The sequence below is a fragment of the Aquila chrysaetos genome, chromosome 21 (genome assembly GCF_900496995.4).
Source record: "Aquila chrysaetos chrysaetos chromosome 21, bAquChr1.4, whole genome shotgun sequence".
Classification (NCBI taxonomy): domain Eukaryota; kingdom Metazoa; phylum Chordata; class Aves; order Accipitriformes; family Accipitridae; genus Aquila; species Aquila chrysaetos.
Genome location: NC_044024.1, coordinates 3,084,424 through 3,110,475, shown reverse-complemented (window position 1 = coordinate 3,110,475; position 26,052 = coordinate 3,084,424). Strand labels below are relative to the sequence as shown.

Genomic DNA, 26,052 nt, shown 5'->3' with positions numbered 1-26,052 from the left:
ACTACTCAATATATATAGATCAAGTACAACAAAATATCACATATGAAGCTTATCCATATAGGCCAGTATACCATTGATGTATGCCAGCAAGTATTTACATCATTGGCTAGCTGCACAGTGCTAATTTTATGTTCCTTGGGTGTCAGCATTACATAATTTCAATATTAGCTTTATAAAATTTACACTTGTAATTTATCCAGCTATATGCTGTTAAACAGATCCAAGACTGAATGAAAACAGTGTGGCTAAAACACTGTATGAAAAACAGAAAGGATGGGTCTTATTATGAGGCCTGTCATAGTAATTAGATTGCGGCAGTTGAAGTAAATTCATTTTTTTCAATTCTACAATTATGAATTGCAAGTTAAGTAACAAGAAGGATATTTAGAAGCTACTTCATTATTCTTGTCACACAAAACTGTTTAGTTTTTCTATGATCAGCCATACTGATTTATGTGCTGCAGCAATTCTGTGTGCTTTTGGTTCAGTTTTGCCTAACACTTCTGGGACTACAATGAAAATTATAATTAATAGATTTTTCTTGGTGTCTTCTGTATTTTTACTACAGATGATGGAAAATATGAAAATACAATGGTGCTTAACTTCTCCCAATACAATTCTTTCAGGAATGGTTATTTTCATAAAAGAACTTTTTATACATCCCACACAATAGTTATTTGGATTGTTAACTAACTTGGTTTTTTAACATTGTCAAATCATCCGTCCCCTCCTGTCCACGTAGCAAAATCTGTTTGCTCCTTTTCACAATTTTTCCCTTCTTAGTGATAGTTCTGTCAGTAATTACTGCTAGTTTTGAAAACTTTCTGGTTTATCAAAGATTATTCTATAACCTGTCTGATATGAAATATAATATTTTAAGTTATCTTTCTCCATTACGCATGTTTTTTACATCCACCCATACTGCTGATATTGTAACTATTTAAAAATTTATTATTTTACAATCTATTTTACTGAATTGCTCAGACATACAGAAGCTACTAATTTTCTATGAGTCAATCCTAGGACAGGCATCATCTTCAAAAGCCTAATTTTTCTAACATAATTTTTAATTTAATTTGGTAATTAGGGAAAAAAAATCACAAAAAAATTACTGTCCGTTCTAAGAAGAAAACAAAGAACTCTTAGCAAAAAAGTAGTCGTCACTGTATAACAATATTTACCCATTGCATAAAGTAAGCTGACTGTACATGTTAAGGGATGTTCAGATGACAGCTATGCTTATCAGTAACTCTGCAATTTTGTGAATACTCTGGTCAATATAAATGCCTGAGGCAGATTTTTTTTCCCTGTTATATTATTTCTATTGTTCTGTTGACAGAAAAATACTTCTTTTTTTATAAGAATCTAAACTGTCCTATGTTCTGAGAGATTTATCTAAAGTAGTGAACAAAAATTAAATACAACCAATATTAATTTAGAGTAACGATGATGCTCTTATGTGAGAAAAATTTACTTAATATAAACAAAAACACTTTTGTGCCAGAGAGAAAATATATACATGAACACTGTTCGAAAGATGTATTAGAAGAACCACTGAGGACAGAAGTTCAAGATTTTCATTTCATTATCTTGTCAGTTATTAGTCACTTCATCACAGATATTTTTCTATGTCTATTTTCAGGGGTTCCAATTTTTTACAAAGATAATATAGGTACAGAAAAGATAAAGTATTAATAAAAGGTGGCTTAATTTAAAGCCAGTTTTCATATTACAAAATGCACTGCAGATATACAGAAAATACTTGTATGCATGATAAAAGTCATTTAGAATAAAGAAGCTCACATTTTCAGTTGTTCCTGTGATTACGTGTAGTCCATCATATGTTGATTTGATATACATTCCCTGAAAAAAGAGCAAGAAAGGTAATTAATATTTGTAGGAAACAAATACATGATGTTTGCATGGAAATTAAAATGGTATGTTTATTCCAGTTTAAGGACCATAACATTTGAACAGACTGGAAAGAACCATGGTCAATTAACATTTGCAAATCTAAGTTAAACAAATACGTATCAAGACCCACTATAAACAGCATAGTTTTCTCACTTAATGCTTTTTTTTTTTTATTCCAAACAGAGTTTTTGGACCAAATTCAACACCGAACATCAGCATAAAAGCTCAATCCTATTCAGTATTTGAAATATTTAACATGACCTCTTTCTATTACTAGTGATATTTAAAAAGTATCAAAACTGAAACCATGAACAGGAATAGTGTCTAAATTTAAATGCCCCATCTGCAGAGAGTTACTGATTCAATAAAGATGAAACCATAGCCTAGCTCGGAAAATACATGAGCCAGTACTCATATTGCCAATTTGTGGAGAAAAATGAACTTGGTGAACAGGAGCTTTGTAATTAGTCCAGCAAGAATACTGCTTCAAGGAGGCAATGGACATGATACAGAGAGACAACCTAAGTAGGTATCTATCTAACTGTACACACATGCACACAGAGAGCCTTAAATGTCAGTGAGACTCAATTGCTTGTATTCTTGCCTTTCAGGAGTAAGGTCATAGCTTCACATCTCTCCATATAGTATGGTTATCCATCAAATTTTGAAATCTAATTAATCTAATTGGTACATTGTGCTGCTGATTCATTATCCTTTCAATAATTCCGCATCACCTTGTGCTGTCAGAATGGAAGCTTAGAGCCCCCAGCAATAAGAAAGAACATTTTGTTCACAGAAACCAATTTAAAACAGCAATGAAGATCTTCAGGCTGGGTGTTTACACACACACACACGAAAAAAAAAGGTAAAAAAAATACAAAGTTAAGATCATATCACTCTTTACAACTACCTAAATTGGAAGGGTATAGAGAAGATGGAGCCAAACTCTTTTTGAAAGTGCACAGTGAGACAATGAGAAGCAAGGAACACAAGTTGGAACTATATTAAAACAAAACAAAACAAAACATCACCCCCCCTGATTTCACCATTAAGATGATAAAACACTGGAACAGGTTGGCAAGGCTGTGGAATCTGTGGAATCTCTGACTTGGAGATGATCAAAACTTGAGTGGATGAGGCCCTGAGTAACCTGCTCTAGCTGGATCTGCTTTGATTTTTCATCCTGAGAAAATGTGACTTCTACCTTAATGTAAACTAATTCCATTTCAGCAAGTTTTAAGTTTATTTAAATCTTAAAAGACTGTCTAAAACTGATAAGGATGCTTAACTCTGCTGCATAGGAAACTCCATTTTAGATTCTACTCACCGTGACTACTTGTTCTCTTAAATAAGACTGCTTTATAAGCTATTTCATTTGTAAATAACAAAGATGTCCAAATTAGATCTTGAAATCACTTTCACAAAATGTGATCAGTTGGAAGAAAGAAGTTTCTGTGGAGTCTTCCACTATTTCCTTCTATACAGTTGGTTTAATTTTATCAGTGTTCACTATTCTATTGTTTCTGTAGCACCTTCAACTGTTACTGACAAACATCTGATTCTCTTTGCCAACTGAAAGCCATAAACAAGAGCACTAGATCATGAAAAACCCTGAAGGTTCTCACTGAGAATGGGACGTTGAGTGTCCATTAAAAATCTTAAATAAATATTTAAATCCATCTAGTATGTGTAACGCTGGATTTCCACAGTGAACTTTTAGCTGGAATGTTATGCAACATTGCTGCATCCATCACAGAAGTCTGTTATTTTAACACATAGTAGACTTCAGTAACATTTCCAGCCACACTTTTAATATCAAATTTAATATCACAGTTCTAACACCCTACTTGTTTTGTCAAGATTCATTCCCCACTTAAGAAACCAACAGACTAAGATTTTTAAGGCCAAAACAGAATGTAGTGCTAAACTTTTCACTAAATTTTATCACATATTTCTTCATAAAGTTCTTAGCCTCTTGTTAAACTATGTGTATTTTGGGAAAAAATCAAATTATAATTTTATCTCTTAACATATGCCATCTGAGAGACATAAAAACTGACTACTCACTAAGAATTACCCTACATTTTGCTATCTGCTCTTTCATCTTAGCTATTAAACTTTAAGAACAAAATATACAAAAATAAACAATTTCAGTGAATAACTCATAGCCTTCAAATTATCCTAGATAAGGCTTTCATCCTTGTTTTCCCAAAAGAAAAATAATGAAAGAGCTTGTTCCTTGTTGACCATTACAGTAGCACTGTATCTCCTAGATCTGTTACCTGAAAACCTTGAAAGATTACATTCTATCTAAAAAAATAAAAAAATTGTTATATTCATTTTTATTGTATATAGTTCAGAATGCAAGGTATTTTATATAATATATATTAAATATATATATATTACATATCTATCTTATATAAAATAATAGCTCCAAAAACATTTCTCCACTTGAGAGAAAGCTTTGAGTATAATACTTAAAACAAGATTTAAAGTATTCTTAAACAGAACCCCTTGAAAAACATACAACAATTCTGAAAACAGCTTTATTTAGTCTGTCATCTGTTCTAGAGGCCAGATACGTTCCCTGCTTCAAATCACTCTTTCCAACCCTGTAAACATTTTTCCTTAAAAAAACCCTGTCCTTGATATGCTGACTGTCAGCGCTTGCCTATCCTTTTACAACAGATAATGCAGCGTGTAACAAAGTGTGTACAGTTCAATCCAGCTCTCAATTGCTTTCTGTGCTAGGAAGATTTTTAAAGGGCAATTTATCCTTCAACATGAAAAGACACTGACACTTAGAAAAATATTGTTTCTAAAGGACAATCTGTGTCAACCCTACTTTAGTGACTGGTGTGCTTCATCCCCACCCCCATCCTCATTTTCCTTTTTAAAATCAGTATTTGTAAAGAGAAAGACTTGAATCTCCAGGCTTATCTTAAGCAATATTGGCACAGGTTAGCAGAACCCCTCAAAAGTTTAAATTGTTCATATATATACACACAAAGTAGCTTACTGATATAAACAAAAGACTTTAAGGGGATCACTTTCATCAAACTTCCAGTGAAAAACTAAAAATCATTTACTCTGGCTTATAAGAAATGTCCAAAATTGCAAAACTTTGTCATTTAGAGAGCTGTTAATTCTGTGAACCCAGAAAAGGCATGCAAGTATTAACAGTCTGGATTAGGCAAAAGAGCTGGACCTTGCTTTCAATTTAATGGGCTATTGGCTATCTTTTTATTCATCAATGTTTCATTCCATTTCCACTAATATAAGCATTTTTTATGGTTAATAAGCCTAAAAAAAAATGGAAATACATTCTGAAAAATTTTCTGTCAGATAACATAAGTTCCAGGCAAATACTGATTTAATACTGCAGTTGAAGAATTGAAGCAGCAAGCCTCTTTTTCCCAAGCCCAGATATGAATAGCTAAGTAGATCCTGTTGTGACAACTGCTGACACTTCTGGAACTGTTAGAAATAGTTATTTTGTTTACAATTATTTTATATTTTACCTATGGCTTAAAGCAGCCATATTGATTCAGTATATTCAAGAGTCATATTCTTCTGTAATAATGTATTTTTACATAGGCACAATCCTAAATTAACTTGTAAACTAATTTATTAAAAGAAGATCCACATATCCGCTATTCTGATCCTATTAACTTCTGTTATAAAACCTGACGGAAGTGAAGATATACTTTTGTAAGCTAATTATTCTCATAGAACTCTTTACACAAACTGCTTGCAAACTATTTCACAGATTTCAGTCATATAAGCTGTCAAAGTAAAACTGCAAAAACATCAGGCTAAGACTGAATAAGAAGAATGTTTTGTCAGTGGGTTTCACAGACAAAAAGCACATAAACAAGGGAACTGCTGAATCCTGGAATCCATCCTAGGCTCCAGATGGGAGATTTTCAGTGGGAAGTGGCTTTTTTTCCTGTTGTCTCCCACCTCCCTCTGTCTTCTGGTCCTTGCTCTTCAACATAAATGGCTATCCCTCTCAAGTTTTCTTGCCTATTCGGTCTCCATAACACAAGCTTCTTCCCTGCTCCTGCCCATCAGCTCTAGTCTCTCCTTCTGTGTTCAATGCCCCAAACACAATCTTCCCACAAGGTTTTTCTTGGAAGACATCCAGTCCCAGAATCAGTATTCAGGCAGACGGGATGGAACTCATCTGCTTAAACAGTGATATCCAGAGAATATTCAGTCACTTCAAAGTGACCAAGAAATACGCATGTGTTTGGCAGATATGACAGAGAACCTTCAGGAGTGGCAACTGAAAGATGGGCATCTAAAATGGTACCAGATATCTACATCTATGCAACTGAGTCCTGCTGTAGAGGTTTCTCCTATCTCTTTCCTTCCAGTTTCAGTTGCTGCCCTCTCCACCCACCTGTCTTCCTTCCTTTCTTCCTACTACTCTTGAGGCTCACAAATGTCCATTCTCCTCATCTAACCAGTTCCAGGGCTTTCCTACCATATCCTTCACTATCACAACCTGTTCTATTCTTTCTACCCAAGTAACTCAGTTCCAAATCTTCTGTCCTATTACTGGTCTATTTTCTGCCCTTACAAGCAGAATTTCACTGGAGTCCTTTTTCAAAATGATTTCGCTCCTTTTTTCAAGAAGAGATTTTTATTCTTTCTAGTTTCTTCTTGAATCCCACAAATTATCTCAGAGCATAGAAGCATGACAAACTGTACCCCTTACCTCTGGGCAAGAGTTGAGTATTCTCATTCACTCTGTGAAGATGGCTCAGACTAGTCAACACTTAGTGGGTTAGAAATAAATAGTTGCTCTTTAATAACTGTGACATGTCAGGTATGAAACTCCAAAGAATTATACTGATACATGAGAGGTGCTACAGAACAAGGAAATGTTTCACAGGCTGTTGTATCAAGAACCTGACTGCTCCTGAGTAACTCTGTCACTGTCCCGTAATGAGAGAGTGACTTAGAGGTTTTTAATTAAAATCTGACCTTTGAAAATATATGGGAAGGAATCAGCCATTTAAAATCCCATTTTGAAGAGACTATTCCCCAGTTGTAAGTGGAATTTCCTTGAAAAATTTCTTGCACAGTCATCTGTTTAACTAACCAGGATATAATGACAGCAGTGTATTTTTAAGTGTCAGCAACTATTCCCAGGTTAATCCATGGATATTTCAGACAATATTTGAAGACCTCAGAATTTCTCAATGGGACTAAAGTCCCTTAGTAAGAGGATTTCTGGTTCATACTTCCAACACTTCCAACTGTAGGCCATCATTCCTTTTGGTAACAATGACCTATTATCAGAAGGTTCATGTTTTCATAGCACTTCTTTGCTGGAATATGACAAAATACTTCTGCATGAAAAATTCAGGTATTTGAAACTACAGTAAAATGGTTTATGGGTCTCAACAGCACTTCTACAGGGAGAAAAGTGCAGGCTTTACTTTTACAACACAATGAAGCATCAATAGCGAAGATGCGTGTTTGTGATGCTACAAACTACCAGGGAACTGTAACACCCCTTGATCTTTTGCTCCAAACATAAAATGGTTCTTTAACCTTGTTTTAACTATAAAATTTGGACAGAGGCGTATAAACAAATGACAAGACAGTGCCTTAAGAAGGTGGCTGAAAGAGCTTTTTGTTTAAATATCATGCCATTAAAAAGTCCTTCTCAAAAATCTTTTTTGGTCTGCCTTATATGTTGCAGTCCTTTGCCCAAATTTATACTAAACATCTCCACTTCCTTTCCTGCAATACAACTTCCACTTTTCAAAAGATTTATTCCTAGTATCTGTATAAGCAGAGTTTGGTTTGTTTTGGCTTTTTGGTCCTTTTTGAGCTTCCCCACCCAATTTATTCTGAAACCTTAACACTTTTTTTCTTTTTTTTTGTCTTTAAGATACCTCCTAGTATTTTTTACCTTATTTAGTGCTCTTTTTCATTTCCTTTTCACTAGCTTACTTTTTTTAAAAATGAGAATCCTAAACTGATTCTCTATTGATATTCATTTTCTTTGCTATTACATAGCATACTAACAGCTCTATGTATTTATCTGAGCCATCTGACTCAAAAGAGAGTTTATTCTACTTTCTTATGTTCCTTTTACTAAATCCTACCTAAATAGAAACCTATGGACACCAAAAAAGGTAGGCTATGAGAACCTTTCTATATCAAGCATGATGGAACTTTGTCAATTTTCTGTAAGCCTTTAAAAATAATCTGAAATAATTAGATTAGCACCCAAACAGTTTTAGGACAGCCATATGTATTTCCACAAAAACACTGCCTTCATAGTCTACCCTTTCTTCTTGCATCTTCTTGCAATTCCTTTCTTGTAAAAATGGAAAAGATTGGCTCCATCACCTTAAATTACAAATTCCACATAAACAGAAGTACTATTTGAAAGGGTAGCTGTACATTAGATAGATGAATAATCCTTAATAAAGAAGGGTCTTTACATCTGACAGCTTGTCTGTTTGGCTTTTTTTTTTTCCTCCAATGATACACAGCTGGTCTTATAAAAATGTTTATTCACACAAACTTTGCTTCCCTTAAATTTTTAAATGAAACAGGAAAAGTTCCCTCTGCAGAAAAATTAATAAAGCTGTGGGTATAAGAAGTGTATATCGTAAATGTGACAGATTACACTGTTTCTATCAGCAGTAGGAAGCTCAGAGAGAAAACAACAACAACAAAAAAAATGAAAGGAAGAAGAATAAAAGTGCTACTGCACTCCAGAAGCAAAACATTTTTCAGACATCAGAAGATACAAAACCAAACAATAAAAACCCAACAGCCTGCCTGTTTAGAATCTCCTGCCTAAGAGTAATCAGTAATCTCATCAAAGAAGATTAAAGTTGCATGTTACACAGAAGCATCTTTAAATATATGTACAGCACATCACGTTCAGAAGGTTAAAAAAAAAGTTTAGTCCAAAATAATACTGGCTCTAAAAAAAAAAAAAAAATCTTCCACTACGGACAATCCCTGACCATCCAAGAGCAGGAGGAGGAGGAAAAAAACCCCAAGCCTCAAAACCCCCTCAATGTTCCCATCTTATGGACGGACGGTCTCTACATCCATCATCTCAAATAGAACACCGGTTCCCTTAGGCTGCCTTTGTTTATCTGACAGGAAAACTGCTCCAAAGCTGGCTCTGGACTTAGTCTGAGGTAATTAATAGTAAAGTTTGCATAGCCCTTCACCTACCCTCACCCTCAAGTATTTAGTAGCAAGCTTAGGAGCTGCACCTCTTCCCCTGCAAACAGTAACACACAAACTCTTGTCTCAAGGGCCTATTGCTTATGTTGGGTCCATCAAGCCAAGACATTTAAAGTCAGTGCTGCTGCACCAGCTTTGTCTAATCAATAAATAGAAATTCCGGGACTCCTAAATGTAGAACTTGGATCTATGGACTTTTGAAACATAATAAATTCTGGGGGAGTAGATTTTTCAAACATCACATTTTTGAGTAAAATCTTGCCTTGTACTGAGCAGTTATGTGAAGTGTCTAAAAATTAAAATCATGCTGTAGTTTATTTGCCACAAGTTATTGTAACTTCACAGGGAAGTTTACCATGCAATGCAATGGAATGGAAACCTATCTTTCTCTAAGCAGAAAGAAAAGTAATTTGTAAAAAGCATTTGTAAGTATAAAAATGATCCATTTTCCTTTGTTATGCTACGATTGACATTATAAATAACTCAAAGAATTGAAAAACTAAAAGCCAAGAAAGGGAATTTTCTTATATCATGAAGTTAAAGTTATTTTATTCTATTCTATTTCATAAAAACTTACGTATGCATGTTCTCTTTCTGTCAGAGCTGACAGCGGTTCTCACAGTCTAATACTTTTTTAGTACAGGAATTTATTTCAAGTTTGTCAAATTGGTAGTTTGAAACAAAGTTTTGCCTTCCAGACATCTTATTCAGGCTGATCATGCAGTACACCTCAGATGTAAATGGTATTACCATACCCAGTACTACGATTCAGAAGTGTTTTACAATCTTTAAAGTTACTTCAAAATTAAAAAGAAAATATATGGAGGGTGTTTTAGTATTTACCACTGAAAATTCAGTGGCTAAATTGGGAAAAGGAGGAAGCAATTTGACTGGTGTGTGCAACTGGTACAGCCTGGGAAAGAATGGAAAGAGAGAAGAAAAAAACCAGTATGGTTCTGGAGGCCAGAAAATGCCTGCAGAGATCAGGATGTGAACACAATCATCAGTAACTTGGACTGGAACCTAAAATGCGTGCTTCCCAATGCAAATTATTTTGTCCAGCAAACTGCCACGAAACTACCAGCAGAGAGTGTGTTCTGAGGAATGCATGAGATAAGATTATTTTTTAATAAAGCAGACTGAAAAAGAAGATACTTAAGAGAGGAAAAAAAAGATTACTATTAAGCTCATAAAAGCATGGACAGAAAGTTAGAAAAAGCTAGAACTGAAGATACACATTCAAATGACATACAGTCCCTTTGTGAAAATGCTTTATGATCCAGAATTTATTTAAACAATTAAACACACAGACACTGCCCTGCAGGAGTTCTGACTCTATGTAGTAACTGTATGGACTCAGACCTGGAAATTAATTCAGTTTATGTGTAAGCTTATGCAATGTCTATAGCATTTCTGGCTCATTTGTTGAAGAAATTAGAAGGCATATAATAAAAGCAGTTCTGCAAATGGAGTTTTGAAAATAGAGAAAGACTCATAATTAAGTCAACTGAATATCATTCCAGATAACTGAATTCTTATATAAATCTGAGTAATTTACAACAGATTTTTCACCAATGACAAATAATTGTGTTCATTTTCTAGGTGCTAACCTTATATGAAGGTGAAGCTAGAGTTCTCAGTAGCTCTGAAAACCTTAGCTACACTTAAAACCAAGAGAGACTGTGTTTTAAACTTATGCTATAAAAGTAACAAGTGTTCTGAAAAATCGTATGGTAAGCGTCTCCCGAAAAATAGATTTTTGGTGATTTTGACACAAATTGCTTTGTGCATTAGATTCCTATCTATAAAACTAAAATTACAATATCATTTTCACAAGTGTGTTATGAGGATGAATTAATTATTGTCAGCGAAGCACTCAATAAGGCCATAAAAAAAACCCCAAAACAACTCACGGTGAAATTAGTAACTCAAGAGAATGCAGAGCTTAGCTGAAGTGTGGTAAATAAGACCTCAACCCCTACATTGAATGATACGGATAAAAATGGAACTCTGAATACTTTCCATTCAGTGAATAGTGCTCATTTTTCTCTTGAATGGAGCAGAGATCCTGTGGAAAAAAACTGCTATACAATCATGAGAAAGCCATTTGTAATTCATTACTCTGTTCTATATTTGATTCTGATTAATGTTTTCTTTTCCTTTTCACATGATTTTTCTTTTATTCCCATTTATAGTCCTTTTTCATATTTTCTTCTAAACAGAACACAGTGTCAGCAAAATTGATTATAAGGAACTTTGCAACCTAACATGTTACAGCGCCTTCACAATTAGGCACAGGAAAGTCAGTCATTCACTGTGATTTCACTTCATCTAAAAAAAAAAACAAAACCAAAAACCAAGAAAGAAAAAACTGACAGGCAATTTTGATTGCAGTATTTGCCTGATGTCCTCTGTCAGCAGTGCCCACTTACTGCAGTTTTGTTGGCTATGAACTTATGGGTACACTGCGGATGGAGAACTACACCATGGTTCTTCCACCCAGTGATAGAGTCCAGTCTACAGCATCATTACAGCACAGGCTCTGTCTGCCGGATGTTCTATTAGAAAAGAGGGCCGTCTGGAGGAAAGTGTGAACCGCATGACAGGCCACACAGTATAGCCAACAACTCTCATCTTGGTCACTCATGCTTTAAAAGTTTAAATTGTACTCCAACACTTTATGATAAGCTGCTTAGAAAGCATACCATTCATACCCAAGAACTCCTGAAATAAACCTGCCTAATACTGCACACTCATTAAATTTTCAGCTCACTGTAGGACATGCCATTTTTGAAGTAGGCTACATTCTTTCTGTCCTCCACCAGTGTGCACTCCTGTCCTAGATATAGAGCTACCACTGAACAGGAAAAACTACCAATGCCAAGCCCTCCTTGTTGAGCTCCATCATCTCTGAGGAAAATACATCCTATCTGTGGTCATGTTCTCTTCAGCACTGATAGTGAACTTTCCTCTAAGTAGACCAGCAGAAATACATTACATTTCTGGATAGAAAGGAAAGCTATATAGAGATCCAGACTGCTAGCATGTAGGATGCAGTAGTCTTAATGCAAGTCAAAAGCACTGACAGATTTACAGCATCTATACTACACAAGCCGTAAATGATACTGACCTGGTATTTTCTGGATATCCCTGCACTAACCCAGAAATCAGACCAAGAGGGGAAACTGGGCCACAAAGGGAACACATATGGCTATTAGGATGCAGCAGCACAGCAAGCAAATTGTATGTGTCTTCAGGATTACATACTGGCCTAAGCATCTGTGATGCCACAGAATTAAAATTAAATGTGTTTTATGCTGTTGGTAATGTCCTTTGCTAACTAAAAGAGTGTAAGAATAAAGTAAACTTATGTAGTCATATAAAACCCCCTCATGTTATTAAATTAGATCATTCTCAAATTAATATGCATACCTCAAAATAATTATGCTCTTGTAATTTTGACAGGATTTGCATATGATGTTCATTGCTATTCAATGTCAGAACAAAGAGTAAGGTATTGAAGTAATACAAAACATCTCAACTAAGAGAAATTTAAAATAAATCTGTAAGTCATGCTGAATTACAAAAAAGAAACATGCCACAATGTGTATAGTGACATTCAAATGTATTTTAATTTGTCAATTCTGGAATTTTCTGCAGATAAGCCTCATGGCTACCAATTTCTCTACGCACTTCCCCCTTTTTTCCTCCTCCAACTGTTTCCTCTGACACAGAAACAACATTCCTGGATTCCTCCTCTTGAAGGGGGGAAAAAAAAAAAAAAAAAAAAGTCCTGAGAAGGCAGCTGAAGACTGTATAAGAGATTGTACTGGAAAAAGTAGCCTGTCTCTTGAAGAGAATGAGCAAGAACATGCTGGTGCCTGCAGTGCTACCTTACACTCTAGTTTTTATTAGGATCTTAGGTTCCCAAGCACAGTCCCTATCCTCCTATAGCCTACCAATATCAGAATGGTTGTAAAGTAAGGGACTACCAAGGGGAGACAGAAATCTTCACCCACTGACCCCTAAAACTTCACAAAAATCCCTTGTCCAAAAAATGTAACAGTACATTAATATTTAAAAGTGGTAGTCAAATAATTATTAAACTACCATCTCTGCAGAAAATTTTAATGGTGTGACCCATTACTAATGCAGAGCAGCTGGGATGTTCAGAAGACACCTCACTAGTCTGCTCAGTGAACAACAATTTACGAATATAAGGTATTTGTTTTGTTTCTGGGATGATACTTCTGAAAGGTTTATTTGAACTGAATCATTAGGGAAGCATACAACTATTTTTATGCAAGCCCAAGAAACATACCTTCCACTAATAATTTTCAATGCATGTTAATGTTATTTAGTTAATTTTATTTGTTTATGTATGTATTGGGGGATTACTTCGGTACATTCCAAAAACTGCAATATGGCTATCAAAAGACTATAACTTTTCTTTAGGTGCTCATATAGTTACCAGCTGCACATGAAGCCTTAGGTAAAACAGGTTTTACTTAAAAAAAAAAAAAAAAAAAAAAAATTACAATCTCTTTATTTAGATAATGTTAATTAAACCACTTTCAGAAATCTGATTCAGGTCACCAAAAAAGTAGGACACTGCATGAAAATACATTTTGATTTCTTCATAAATTAAAAAAAGAAATCACCCTAAAGAACTGAGGCTTGTATTCTGTATTCTAACAGTTAAACTTAAACTGCTTTGCTACTTACCAAACCCTCACTGGGCATAATGCTGGTGAGATGAACTACCTCAAGATGTGCTGACTGTGACACCAGAGAATCAGATGAGAGCGAAATGATGTGGTCACAAATCCCAGACAAGGTTTTACACTACGAAGAAAAACAAGTCAATGTAATTCCTCATATTAAACTGAAACTACTAGTGAAGAAGTTCTTATTCTGAGAACTAATTGAGAATAAACAGATAATTTTACTTCTCAGCATTGTAAAAACTACAGGTATATGAAAGTCAAGAACAAGAGGTTAAGGGAACAGAAAATAGCCATAAATGTCAAGAAAATGTACATGCATGTACACTTCTTCTGGTCAAAAGATTTTACTGTGCACTGAGAACATCTATATATCTAAACTATCTTCTCCACTTGAACTATATACACATTTAAAAAAAACCACCAACCTGATGAACTTCATTTTATTTGTCATTATAATGTATCATTATAAGTACAATGGAAGTCTAGTGAAATACGTAAAAATAAATGCCTTATACACCAACTTAATAACCTATTTTGGCTACCAAATAATGAGAGCAACCCTACCAAAGGTGATAATTAGGTGAATTCTGCGTTATACAACTTAGAAATTTTTTCCTTTGTTAAAAATTACACTGGCAGAAAAGTGCCTTAGTTAATCCATTTCCTGAAGTAAAATTCTTATGCATTTTTAGAACACATCCTTTAACTGATATTCTAGATCACTACAACTATGCAGTAATTTTATGTTATCCTGCCTTCCAGCTAAAGATCTCAAAATCTTAATGCCAATCCACATGAACACCTTCAAAGTATGAATCCCACTGCATAGATAGTAGCAGTAATACTGACAGATTAAACCTATCCATCAAAGGCAAACAGTAAGTCTATGGATCAGAAAGGAGCTGATCTGTACTCTCAGAGAATCTTCATGTGTAAAGATTTATTCCCAAATTTGCATGTGTTGCTTAAAGTGTTCCTTCAGAAAGACTATGCCTAAAAATATTTGAAGCTAATCTGAAAGCATTCATTTAGATGAATTTCAGAATGGTCTTCCGGTTGAAGTTGTGCTGTATGCATCTATTTTCCTTTGGGGACTATACTCTTATTTTCCCTAATTATAGCAAATTCTAGTGAAATCCCTTAAGGGAAGTTTTATTTCAGACATTTGCAAAAGCATGAGGATTTCTAATATCTCGTTTGACACTATACATATAAGTTAAACAAATGAAGTTGTCACAATGAATAAATTAACTGACTGAATTTATAGATTATATTTCCATTCACTGTATAGTTACTCCTCCGGAAATCCAAGTACAGCTCTGGGGTACTGTATGTGGCATTTGTATTTCGTATCAGCTGCACGATGCAAAGCATCCCATTCAGGTATACATGACTGCATCTAAAGGTCACTATTACCAGAAATATTTCTAGCAGTTTCAGCTTTTGCCCAGAAGCCCTAAACAAAACTTTAGGTCCTGTCTTTTCCCACCAGAGATACAGAAACTGGCTTGCTCAAAAAATGTACTGTACTGCTATTCTACATATGAACTGATGGTTGACCCTGTCTGTGAGTATATGCTTTCATCCAGCTTTTGAATTACTGTCGTATCAAAATATTACTATGATTTCAAACCAAGGCCCTCTCTTATGCCTTAAAATTTAGAGATCATATGTACAGATCAGATGCAGACTAAATCTCAGAGACAACACTTCCTACTTTCTGAGATAATGTTTTAACTTTACAGTTGTCACATGGAAATAGTTTTTCAGTAAATAAACTTTGGAACAAAATAAAGAACATAGAAGTTTTCAATCAAATTTAATCTTACAAATCTTTACGATCTCCCCATGATTCAGAAAGTTAACTAAAATCTATGCAGGATCTTAGCACGAGGAAAATATTCAAGAAAATGATATTAGAATAATTAAAAATATCAGTTTGCTGTAAAAGTAGTTCAGCAGGTACAAGGGAGGCCCAACAGCAGTTGTAAATAATGCAAAGAGTGAGATAGTATAAATGGGAGCAACTGAGCAGAATTTATGAATAATAGCACAGGGTCAGTAAATAATGTTTGATATGGCACTATCAACATGAGAGGATACATTAACATAAACTAAAGTATTTTTGGAATGGAAAAAAAAAAAAAAAAAAAAAAAAGACCAAGGTCTTGTGTACTAGTTCCAAAACCACAGAGAAGCAAAGCGCATACTCTCCAGGTGGCGCAATACTACTGCAGTTAAGAAAATCTCAAACAAAATTGGGTTCTTCAAGAAGTTCAATACCTGTTGCAGAGGAACTTTACATACAGCTTTACAGGCCGTCCAACACCTAAACCCATTTATTACATTTCTCTCAATGGGCCATGACAAGAACAGAATCTCTCGGAAACCACTAAGTCTTGAACAAGCCATATAAACTTACACGTCACAACATGTATTTTTAGTATGGCAGGCACTGCTGGGTTGGTACAAAGAGTATAAATTAATAATCTGTATTTACTGCTGAAAGAACAAATAGCAGGTTGTAATTTTTAATTATCATAGGCATACTATATTAGTCTAAAGAACTGATGCAGTTCTGATAACCACATTTTGCTGATGAGGTATCAAAAAAAAAAAAACCTGACTCTCAGACATGCTGTTTAAGTGATCCCAAATATCACTCCTTCTCAATTTATATTTTGCCATAATACCCGGGTTGCAGAATAGACACAGTCTAGTCATATGACTAGTGAGGGAATGGCAACTGTGCACCTGCAATCACATCATCTGAGCATATACTGGCCTAATGTGGAGCTCTTCCAAACAAATCTAAACCTCAGTGAATCTCTCCAGTAACCAATGAAGAAAGTCAATCATGGATCATCATTTTATAAATCTGTCTTTACTTCTAAGTATGTCTTTCTTAATATCTTTCAGAAATAAAATGCCATGTGGTGTTTAAGAGATATAGATTTTATCTCTTACAAATGTATAATTTTACTTTGGAGCATCATAATTATTTTTCTGGAGTATTTTCTTTATTTTTCTTTTTATTATTATTTTTAGAAATGAAGTGACCATAAAAGAAATGAACAATTTACAAAGCTTATTCCTGAATTCAGTATCCTTGAAGTAATTTTTTTTAATTTTATTTTTAAGATGCTGTGAGAAAGATGGTGTTTCTTCTCAATTCACCCAGAGTTACGATGATAAACATGTTGGTTCTCAGAGCCTGGATGCTCTGGATCAGGTAGTTTCAGGTGATTTTGCTCAGGCTAAGATGAGTTCTACTGCCTTGGGATCCAGGCTCCTTAAGGTTCATCACACTTTCACTGCTGAGCCTATGGAATACTTAAAAATGGAAACTTCTCCTCCCCTATATTTTTAGCTTTCCATTCAGAACAGGTAGAAAAGTCAAAAGTAACATTCCTGCTAAAGATGTATTTCTAGAAGTCATATGCACTTAGAATTGTGGATCAAAACATATGTATATATGTGTGTGTGTTTGTATACATATACACACTCCAAATCCCAGAAGATTTCAAGTGCTTTTAGAAGTTCTTTTCAGAATAAGGTTTGCAATAGTAAGCTTTTTTCTAAAAGTCACTGCATGCTTTCTGAATTTAACAGCACATCAATGTTTTACGACAAATTTTAATCCCCACTGGAAGCAGAGTATGTGTAAAAGGCTTTAAAAAAAAAAAAAAAAAGTCAGGCACTTGGTTAGAGCTTGTCAAAAGCTTATCTGAACTTGTAAATCCTTTGAGATTTTCCTTTCACCATAGGGTTTAACTCTCAGTGTCAGTACAAGTTTTCAGTACCGTTACCAGGAAAATATAAAGTATTTGAACTTAAAGGCCAATATCTAATCAATAACTTTGTATAAGATTCCTCCAGACCCGTTTGTCATTAGATTTTTTGAGTGCTGAAGGCACAAAGTGCTCAGTCTGACAACCAGTGAAGCTAGTAATGCACCAGGTATAATAGAGAGCATTACTTCAGGGAACAGTGTGAGGAGAGTGAGAGGGAGTATCTGACCTTGCCTACTAAAATAAACAGGCAAAAATTAGGGAATACCAGAAGTAAGCTGATTCTTAAGCCTTACATTTGAAAGACTTCCAATTTAGGAAAGTGTAAAGAGGCTTGGTAGGAATGGTTCTTAAGTGAACGACACCATCTTCCATGAGCCTCCAATCTTCAGAGAAACTGGAAACAATGTCTTGGGTGAAAAAATATTTTATTAATATTGTTTGCGTAGCGTCTCTCCATTTCTTTATGTTGATGCAAAAAAAAAAGACATTTCCGAGTGTTAAATCTAGAGTACTGGGGCAGTCATTAAACTGGCTGGTAGGAGGCACAAATAACTTGTACTAAGTTGGTTTCAGGGGGTCACAAAACATGTAATATGATATCTCTCTTGCTGGTCTTGAAAATAATTTTTAAATTTTTAACTATTTGATCTTATTTATGAAACCTTAACATTTAGCAACTGATATAATTTATCAGAAGTTGTGTCAAATAGTAAGGAACTTTATTTTCCTAGAGTAGCCTTTTTTTTTTTTTTTTTTAAAAGTCATTTAAGTGGATGGAGTAGGATTACAGAATACCAAAGCAGAATACTTAAATTACTTACCACATGAAGAATTTTATTTTCTGTTTCATACACTGTACAATCCTGTGGTAAAATAAAACAAAAACAATTAATGCACATTGTTTTAAATTTCCTATTAAGAAATAAAAGAAGGCTTTATGCTGATAACTATCTCTCACAGAAATACCTGTAAAGACAAACAAGCTCTTGAGTTTTGTCATGCCAAAAGGTTACTTTACGATCTTAGGAAACTTGACTTCTCTTGTGGCTGGTTAACCTCAGGGATCTACTCTTACCTTGATAGTCCCAAAACTTGAGCTCAATACTAGCAACAATATAAATGTAAAGCAGGGGGGACAGATTCATGATAGTGAGAAAAAAAGTAATTGAATATAATTAATCTGGCATGTCAGAATTTCAATGATGTGCAGAGCGAGAGATACAATGCCTAGCCTTAAATCAGGCAGAACATTTGTTACCTGTTCTACAAGTTGTGTGGGGTGCAGAGAGTTGTGTCAGACCTACTACTAGGTAGACTGTGTTACTAGAAAGCATGGGAAGGAAGAGTAAACAGAATATTTTGACAACAAGTACAATGCTAAAGATGTTAAACGTGGTATGTCCCCACTGTCCGTTTGGTTTGCTCCACCTTTTGCTTCAAGGCCCTGACTGTCTACACCATCCATGAGGGACAAGAAACAGCAGTGGTCCCATCTCTTGGGAGAAGTCACATAACTGCTCTAGTTTTGGACTTTGGAAGGCACAAGCCACACCAAAAAGGAATGGGAAAGGACATGGGCTTGCTTATGCTGAGCACTGGCCCAGGGATACTCAGGGGGTTTCACCGCCTTAAGGCCTCCCAAAGAACAACTCCATCCCAGCTTTCCATTATGCAACATTGCTTTTAACCAATTTAAAGTAGGCCTGACAAACAACATTCCTGATCAACCTCTTTATTTGCTTAAGACCTGTAACTTCTAGAGCAGTCATCTTCCTATTTTAGCTATCATTTTAAGAATAATAAATCTTATCACTCCATAGCTTAAGAGTCATTCCTCCCTTAACTTGCGTTTTGATTTCGTGATATTACAGTGGCTAGAATATTACTTTTTCTTCATGAAACAAAGCATACAGATTCCTAAAAGAGATCTACTGCCCCTACTGCTTTTTAATGTTTTGAAGATTTTGTCAGTACAGTGCTCTATAAAGCAAGACACAGTCATGACAAGACAGTATTTAACCCTTTCCTACAGGGGAGGGCCCAAGTACACTGAGGCAGCTGTACTCTGCCCTCCTCCTGCCGGTCAGCACTCCAAATCACCACACGGGCTCCCAAGCTATATTTTACTAAAACAGAAGTTTAAAAGGAAATAACAGAAAACTCAAGTTTGCCAGACAGAGTGAGATTAGATTAGACTTCCCCAAAAAACTGGTCACCTCTGAGGCCAGCCGCAGCCCCCATGGCCAGCCTCCCGCAGCCCCCAGCCCCAGAGCTCCAGAACCTTCCACCGCTCGCCTGAGGCAGGCAGCCCACCACACTCCTACACTGTGAGCACCGGCCTGTGACACCTGCCTGTCATCAAAGGGGTGCATTTCTGTAACAAAATCTGAGGAGAAAATACTTCTGAGGTAACCTGGCACCTCCCTGTGTTCAGGGAGACACAGCGCGACCCTGTCTGTGGCTGGCGGGAGTCCCAGAGCCCTGTGAGGGAGGGAGCGAAATGGCCGCCACAAAACCTACTGAGGACTGGGCAGGGCAGGAGCCTCGCCTCGCCAGGGGCCTTGTTTATCACAGGAATTTTGTTTATAATGCCATACTGACACTGATTATTTACATTTAAGTGAATTAATGGTTAACAACAGAAAAATTATGTTGGGAAATTGCTAAATACTTCTCCAAACGCTATGTCACACTGGAAAAGAGCTTTCTACAAAGCAAGATTTCAGGACGTATTTTTAAGGATGAGGATATGACAAGTAAAAAACACTGTCTCGTTTATTTGTCTTTTTTTCCTTGAATAAGTGTTAAAGTAAAATTTACCTTACTGATATACCCTAAAAGATCCCCTCAAGTAACTTAAGGTTCTCTATAGTTCTCAAGATTTCCTCTTTCCTGGATCTTAATATGCTAGCAGTAACAGTTAATTGCTTTAAACTTCCCATGAAATAATTCCAACATCCTCACTCCATTTACCCTAGAAGTAGATTAGCTATATGACCTGCATAGGCTGTGGTACTCTTTGCAAAAGAAATAGCCGCTAACTGGCAGATCTCTTGCTCCTCTTGTCCAGCAGCGGAAAGCCTCGGCTATGTCCCATCCACTGAGGCCATGTCCAGCTCTCGAACCGTCTCCCTTGGGTGCTGCTTTGCGGACCCTGTCCCTCAGCCCGTCTGAGGGTGCTGCAGAGCAGCTTTAGCCTGTCGGAGCCACTCAGCCCTGGGTACAGGTAACAGTCGCACCCTCAACTCTAAAGGTCATGTTTATTTTGGAGGATTAGCACTTTTGTAGAGAAATTAATTTCTAAGTGAATACAGTTTAGAGAATATTGTTATAGAATAAGAAAGTCAAAATCAGAAGATTGTGAGTGCCAAGGAACACAGAAAAGAATTTATATTAGCATTTCATGGTCAAGTATCCCTTTGATGTTTCTTCTGTATTCATACCGTTATTTTCTACAGCACAAAAAAAGAATTCAATTAGTCAGTTTGGTTGGCAATGCCCAAGGCAGTTTTCCCTACAAGTTTTACACACTTCAAACAGCACATCCACCATCTCCTTTTAACCCTCCAAGTACCAGGAGAACAAAATGATCACAGCAGGGCTTACAGCTTGACTTCAGAGCTAATGCTCCTTTCTAAATTATTCCTTTAATTTCTGTGCTAGAAATACAATATAAGCTTCGTTCTGAACAAACTTAATTACTTCAGGTCAAAGAATAGAAGACTTATGTATAGTAAAACTGAAATTTTACTGTTTTGTAGAGCAGAATTAATGTTAGCTATACTTATGTTGCACATTCAAGATTACATTAGCATTAAAAACATTAATGGCTTTGGGATTCCTTCCAAAATAGATGCATATTGACTTTTTTTGTAAATGCATCAGACTAGTTTAACTGAGAGGTTAAAAGCACTTGCAACATTATACTAAAATATTAAGATATGTAGGTCACAATATTCTTCTGATTTATTTGTCCCTGATACAAAGCAATGCACTAGGGATCTCATTAAAAAAAATTCTTCCAAGACTAACAATTATAGAATTTTGATCTATTTTTCTTAGAAAATAAATAATAGTTATAGTGATATTCTTTCTACATCCTCGATAATCAAGATGAGATTTTAAAAATGTTTTTTTCTTAGAGTTTAAAAAACTCTTAAAAAAATTAGTATCTTCATTCTATTTCCCCTTTGCCTGTGCCGGCTTCTGCACCATCCAGAACATCCTACCTTTCAAAGGTACAGTACACCTTCATAACTGATAAAGTAAAACAGCATTCTTTTGAATATTCATAAAGAGAAAAGGTCAGTAGGACTTGTGCTCACCCACACTATATTCATAATTTTAGTTTCTAATTCCAAAAGAAAAAAATGCAAGTACTACTGAAATTTGCAGATACCATAAAGAATGTTTTATGACAAGTCTTGAGGGCAGTTAACTAACACATAAAAATACTAATACATGTAAAATATTTAGTTCATTAACTTAGCACAATAAAACAGCATGAGTTAAGTCAACTACTGAAAAGAAACAGAGAGCCTATAAAGGAGCAGCTTGGAAGGGAACTTAAAACTTTGTGATGTTTGCCAGTTGAGTGCCATTTCCCAATATAACACTGCAGTAAAGATCTACTGCAATCTTTGAATGGTGGATATGACAAAATGATATTAAAAATAAATTGCTTGCATACATAAAATCAAACACTCTTCCGGAATTCACACATTAAAAAGAATGAGATCACTCTGAAATTAGGCAAATATACAACAGTAATACACTAACATAACTTATTTTACCTGTTTTAGTTAAGGTAAAGACTTGATCATAATCTATATTTAGAAAACAGTGAACAGATGTTTGATAACAAAATGTTCTTTAGCAAATGCAAGCAACATAAGATTGAGGGGCTGAAAGCTGAAGTCTGCAAAGTTCAAACTGAAATAACATCCACGTTTTTAATGGTAGTTGCTGAATCACAGAATAATTCAGGTGGAAGGGACCTCTGGAGGTTATCTAGTCCAACCACCTGCTCAGAGAAGGGCTAATTTAAAAGTTAGACCAGGTACTGGAACCTACTAAGAAGCAACAATTTCTATCAATTGCAGTACAAACTAGATAGCTTTAAAAAACATATGCTTCACCCTAAACACAAAGTATTTGACTAAACATAGGGTAAAAATCTGTGATATGGTCTCTGAATTTATCTCAGTGAGGTTAATTAAACATTAATAAATGGGAGAACAAGCAAAATTTTGTTTGGCTTTTGTTGGAAAAAAATCAGCCTGAGTTGTGCTGACATTTTTTGGTAAGACACAGGCAAACTTTTTGTTTAGAGAATGTTTGTTCATGCCATTTAATGCACATATCAAAAGCATCTGTCACAAGTTTAAACATCTTTGACATAATCAGGGAAAACCAACTTCTACTAGGAGTAGTGAACTCTTTCTACTCAATGAAAAATTAACCAATGGCTACATTCTATGAACAAAATTCCAAACCTGTTCTTCCCCAGTTATTCCAGATATCTTTCCCCCAGGGTAGCCTTGGCAGTATAGCATGACTAAATCCAAATTCAGTTAAGTTAGTCTGGTGGAGATTCATTTTCAGAGCAAAAATGAGAGCTAGTCTACCTTGAAGCTAGAGCTATACTACAAAATGAAGTCAACAGAGAGCTCAGACATCTGCAATACTCTGATCTAACATGCTTTTTTTGCACATTATCATCAACACATTTTGATGGGACATTGCACCTCAAAATCAGGACGTCTCTGCAGCTTTCTGCATAATGCTATTCTTTTATAGTTTCCCTACTTATTTTAGTGAAGGTGAGATCGTGAGGGATAAGAAAACTGAGTAGAATGAAGTACATTCCCAAGCATAAATGGACAGGTATAAAACATTTCTGAAACTAGTGAATAAAGATCAATTTTCTTATAACCAGTATGAGAAGATACTATTTACAGATAAACAAGTGGCTGCTTATTCATTGTAGCATTTACATTGTATGTAAATAATAATACCCAACATTGCAGTTCATCTGCTTGGTTTAAATTTTGAATGAAGATCTCATCTTCACACTCACACAGAGAAAGAATATGACCTAAAAGCTAAAAAAACCCAAAACCAAACCAACCCTATGTCCTTACTAGATCTAAGAGTATGTCACTCGGATACATACAGTACACCCTAGCAAGAAGATTCATAAGCAGTGTCTATATTAGACTAAGATTACATAGTAATGCCCCCTATTTAGAAGGACATTCACCCTGAGTGGCAGCTGTAAGTTATGCACAAAAAGCATGTTAATTTTGCACAAAATAAATCTTCAGGTTGAAGACATTCCTCACTTAATGTGCCAAAGGCATAGCCTTGACTGCTACTTTCACACTGACTAAATTAAATATCTAAAATTTATACCATTCATAAAACAAGGAGTATCTGAAAGGATCCAAGATCTAGGTTTCTATTAGTTATGCCTTTCAATTCATATTTTAGCCTACAGTTAAGACTGCAGTTCTGGTTTAGGTGAGACATTTCCGCTTTCATACATTAAGATCAATTTTCCTCAGATTTAGTAACAGCAAAACTGTCTCCCTATGACTGATTTTGTTTTATCTACTCCTTCTGGTGCTAAGTTTAATATACTGTAAAAAGATCTTAATAGATGACTACCAAACAACCCAGATCTGACAATAAGATAAGAAAAAGACAAAACTTGATTTGTAACTGACCTGAAGTACTAACTAAACATTTTTCATCTTGGAATGTCTTGGAGTTTATGCTAAAAGATAGACTGTTTTTAAGTTGTCAAAAGGAGGACAGCTTTGGGAGTGGAGTTGAAGAATTGAAAAAAAAGAACCAAACTATTGCTGGCAGAGGAGAACTGAATTTCATCTGCCAAAAGCAGTGAAATGAACGACAGAAATGGAGACAGCAATTCAAAATTATACTATTTTCACCTAGGGAAAAAATCAAAGTGCAATATCAGCTGAAGGGCAGAATCAGAATTTGAACTTTTTATGCTGTAGAGAAGCTCATTTTGCTTAGTCTGTAAATCAAAAATAGCCTAGTGCTATAAACACCTTGTAAGAGAAAGCTTAATAAAGATACATAAATAATTAAATGCCTACATAGGAATTTTTAAACCAAGAAAAGAGAAAAAAGATCTTTGTTTTGCACTGCAAAAGTGCATAAAGGACAAAATTTCTATAAAGGTTATAAAGGATAAAAGGAATAAAGCTGAATATTATAAATTAAGGATAATAGTGTAAAAAACAGACTGATATTTATCAGCCTGAGTTCTTTTTTTCCAAGAACTAACATGAAACTGAAAAGGAAAAAAAAAAAAAAAAAAAAAAAAAGAGTTTGCAGAATGCTACTACTCCAGGAAGCCTTTTAAATTAAATGAGTTCTATGATTGGTATACTGTGAGGTTACATGGAAAACTGTGCCTGCATAGGACAGAGGTGGGCGGTGGAGCCCTGTATATTGGAGGCAGGGCCAGTTTAAGGTGAGTACAAAAACTACAGCTTTAGCTAAACTTTCTTCTTGCTTTCCCTCCTACAACATTTTCATCTTTCTCTTTTGCTTCATTCCAAGACAGCCCTGCCTGTTCTCTAACCTCTCCATGTATTCCAATAACACTATTTTGTCTCATCAATATTTTTATCCACTCACAAGATGAGAAGCTCACTGTAAATGTTTGTAAAACTAATTTCCACTCAGTTTTTCTGTGTCTTACTTCAGGGGCAGACACTGTCAGAGACTATTATTTGTATATTATGTAGCACTACAGACCAGATAAATTAATTTTATGTACATGTGGACTGTACTATATTACAATTAATTAATGAATGTCAGTGATGATAATATTACTACCCTTATTTGTTCCATATTTGGTTTGTTTAATGTTATGAATATTTCATGTTAATCACTAAACAACTTTCATGTAACTAGCTGTCCTTTAAGTGAAGCAGCCATAGGACAGGTTCTAGATATATTTGTATGTATTGTAAGAACTTGTCCCTGAAAGGTTTTTGATCATTCCTATTTTAATCTGTAATAAACTGTTAGCAGTAGTTAAGCTGTTTCCCATTGTGGCTTTATTCTTTTGTTTAACACTTGCATGGTGGTAAATAACATGACATGAAATAGTCTACTTAAAAGCAAAAACTGGATTATTTTTAACTTCACGCTGTCCTTCAATCTATCCAGGCATATGAGGATAACCAAAGTCCAAAAATCTTCCAGTCGCTCCCAGAGAAAGAGAATATGCAAAGAACAGAGAGGTAATGCTGAAACAATTTTTCTGGTGAAGTAAAGCTTAGCAGTGTTTTTATTATTGCAATTTTTAAGCAACAGTATGAAGAGGACTGAGCGGAGGATAACCA

At 35.2% G+C, this 26,052-nt stretch overlaps 1 protein-coding gene and 1 long non-coding RNA gene across 4 annotated transcripts in view; one reads left to right on the top strand and one right to left on the bottom strand.

Annotated features, from left to right (window-relative positions):
* The window catches only part of LOC115333553 (connector enhancer of kinase suppressor of ras 2-like), a 212,381-nt gene that overhangs the window by 85,879 nt on the left and 100,450 nt on the right, over window positions 1-26,052 (bottom strand). For all 3 annotated transcript variants that reach the window (XM_029996622.1, XM_029996623.1, XM_029996624.1), the window contains exons 5-7: window positions 18,487-18,528; window positions 13,870-13,989; window positions 1,804-1,863 (exon numbers count right to left, since the gene is read on the bottom strand). In XM_029996622.1, the coding sequence (XP_029852482.1) occupies window positions 1,804-1,863; window positions 13,870-13,989; window positions 18,487-18,528 (222 nt within the window). The remainder of the gene's footprint in view (window positions 1-1,803; window positions 1,864-13,869; window positions 13,990-18,486; window positions 18,529-26,052) is intronic.
* Window positions 10,763-26,049, top strand: LOC115333562. Its single transcript, XR_003920843.1, has 3 exons — window positions 10,763-10,877; window positions 20,736-20,891; window positions 25,877-26,049. It is a non-coding gene; the product is annotated as an uncharacterized LOC115333562 (long non-coding RNA).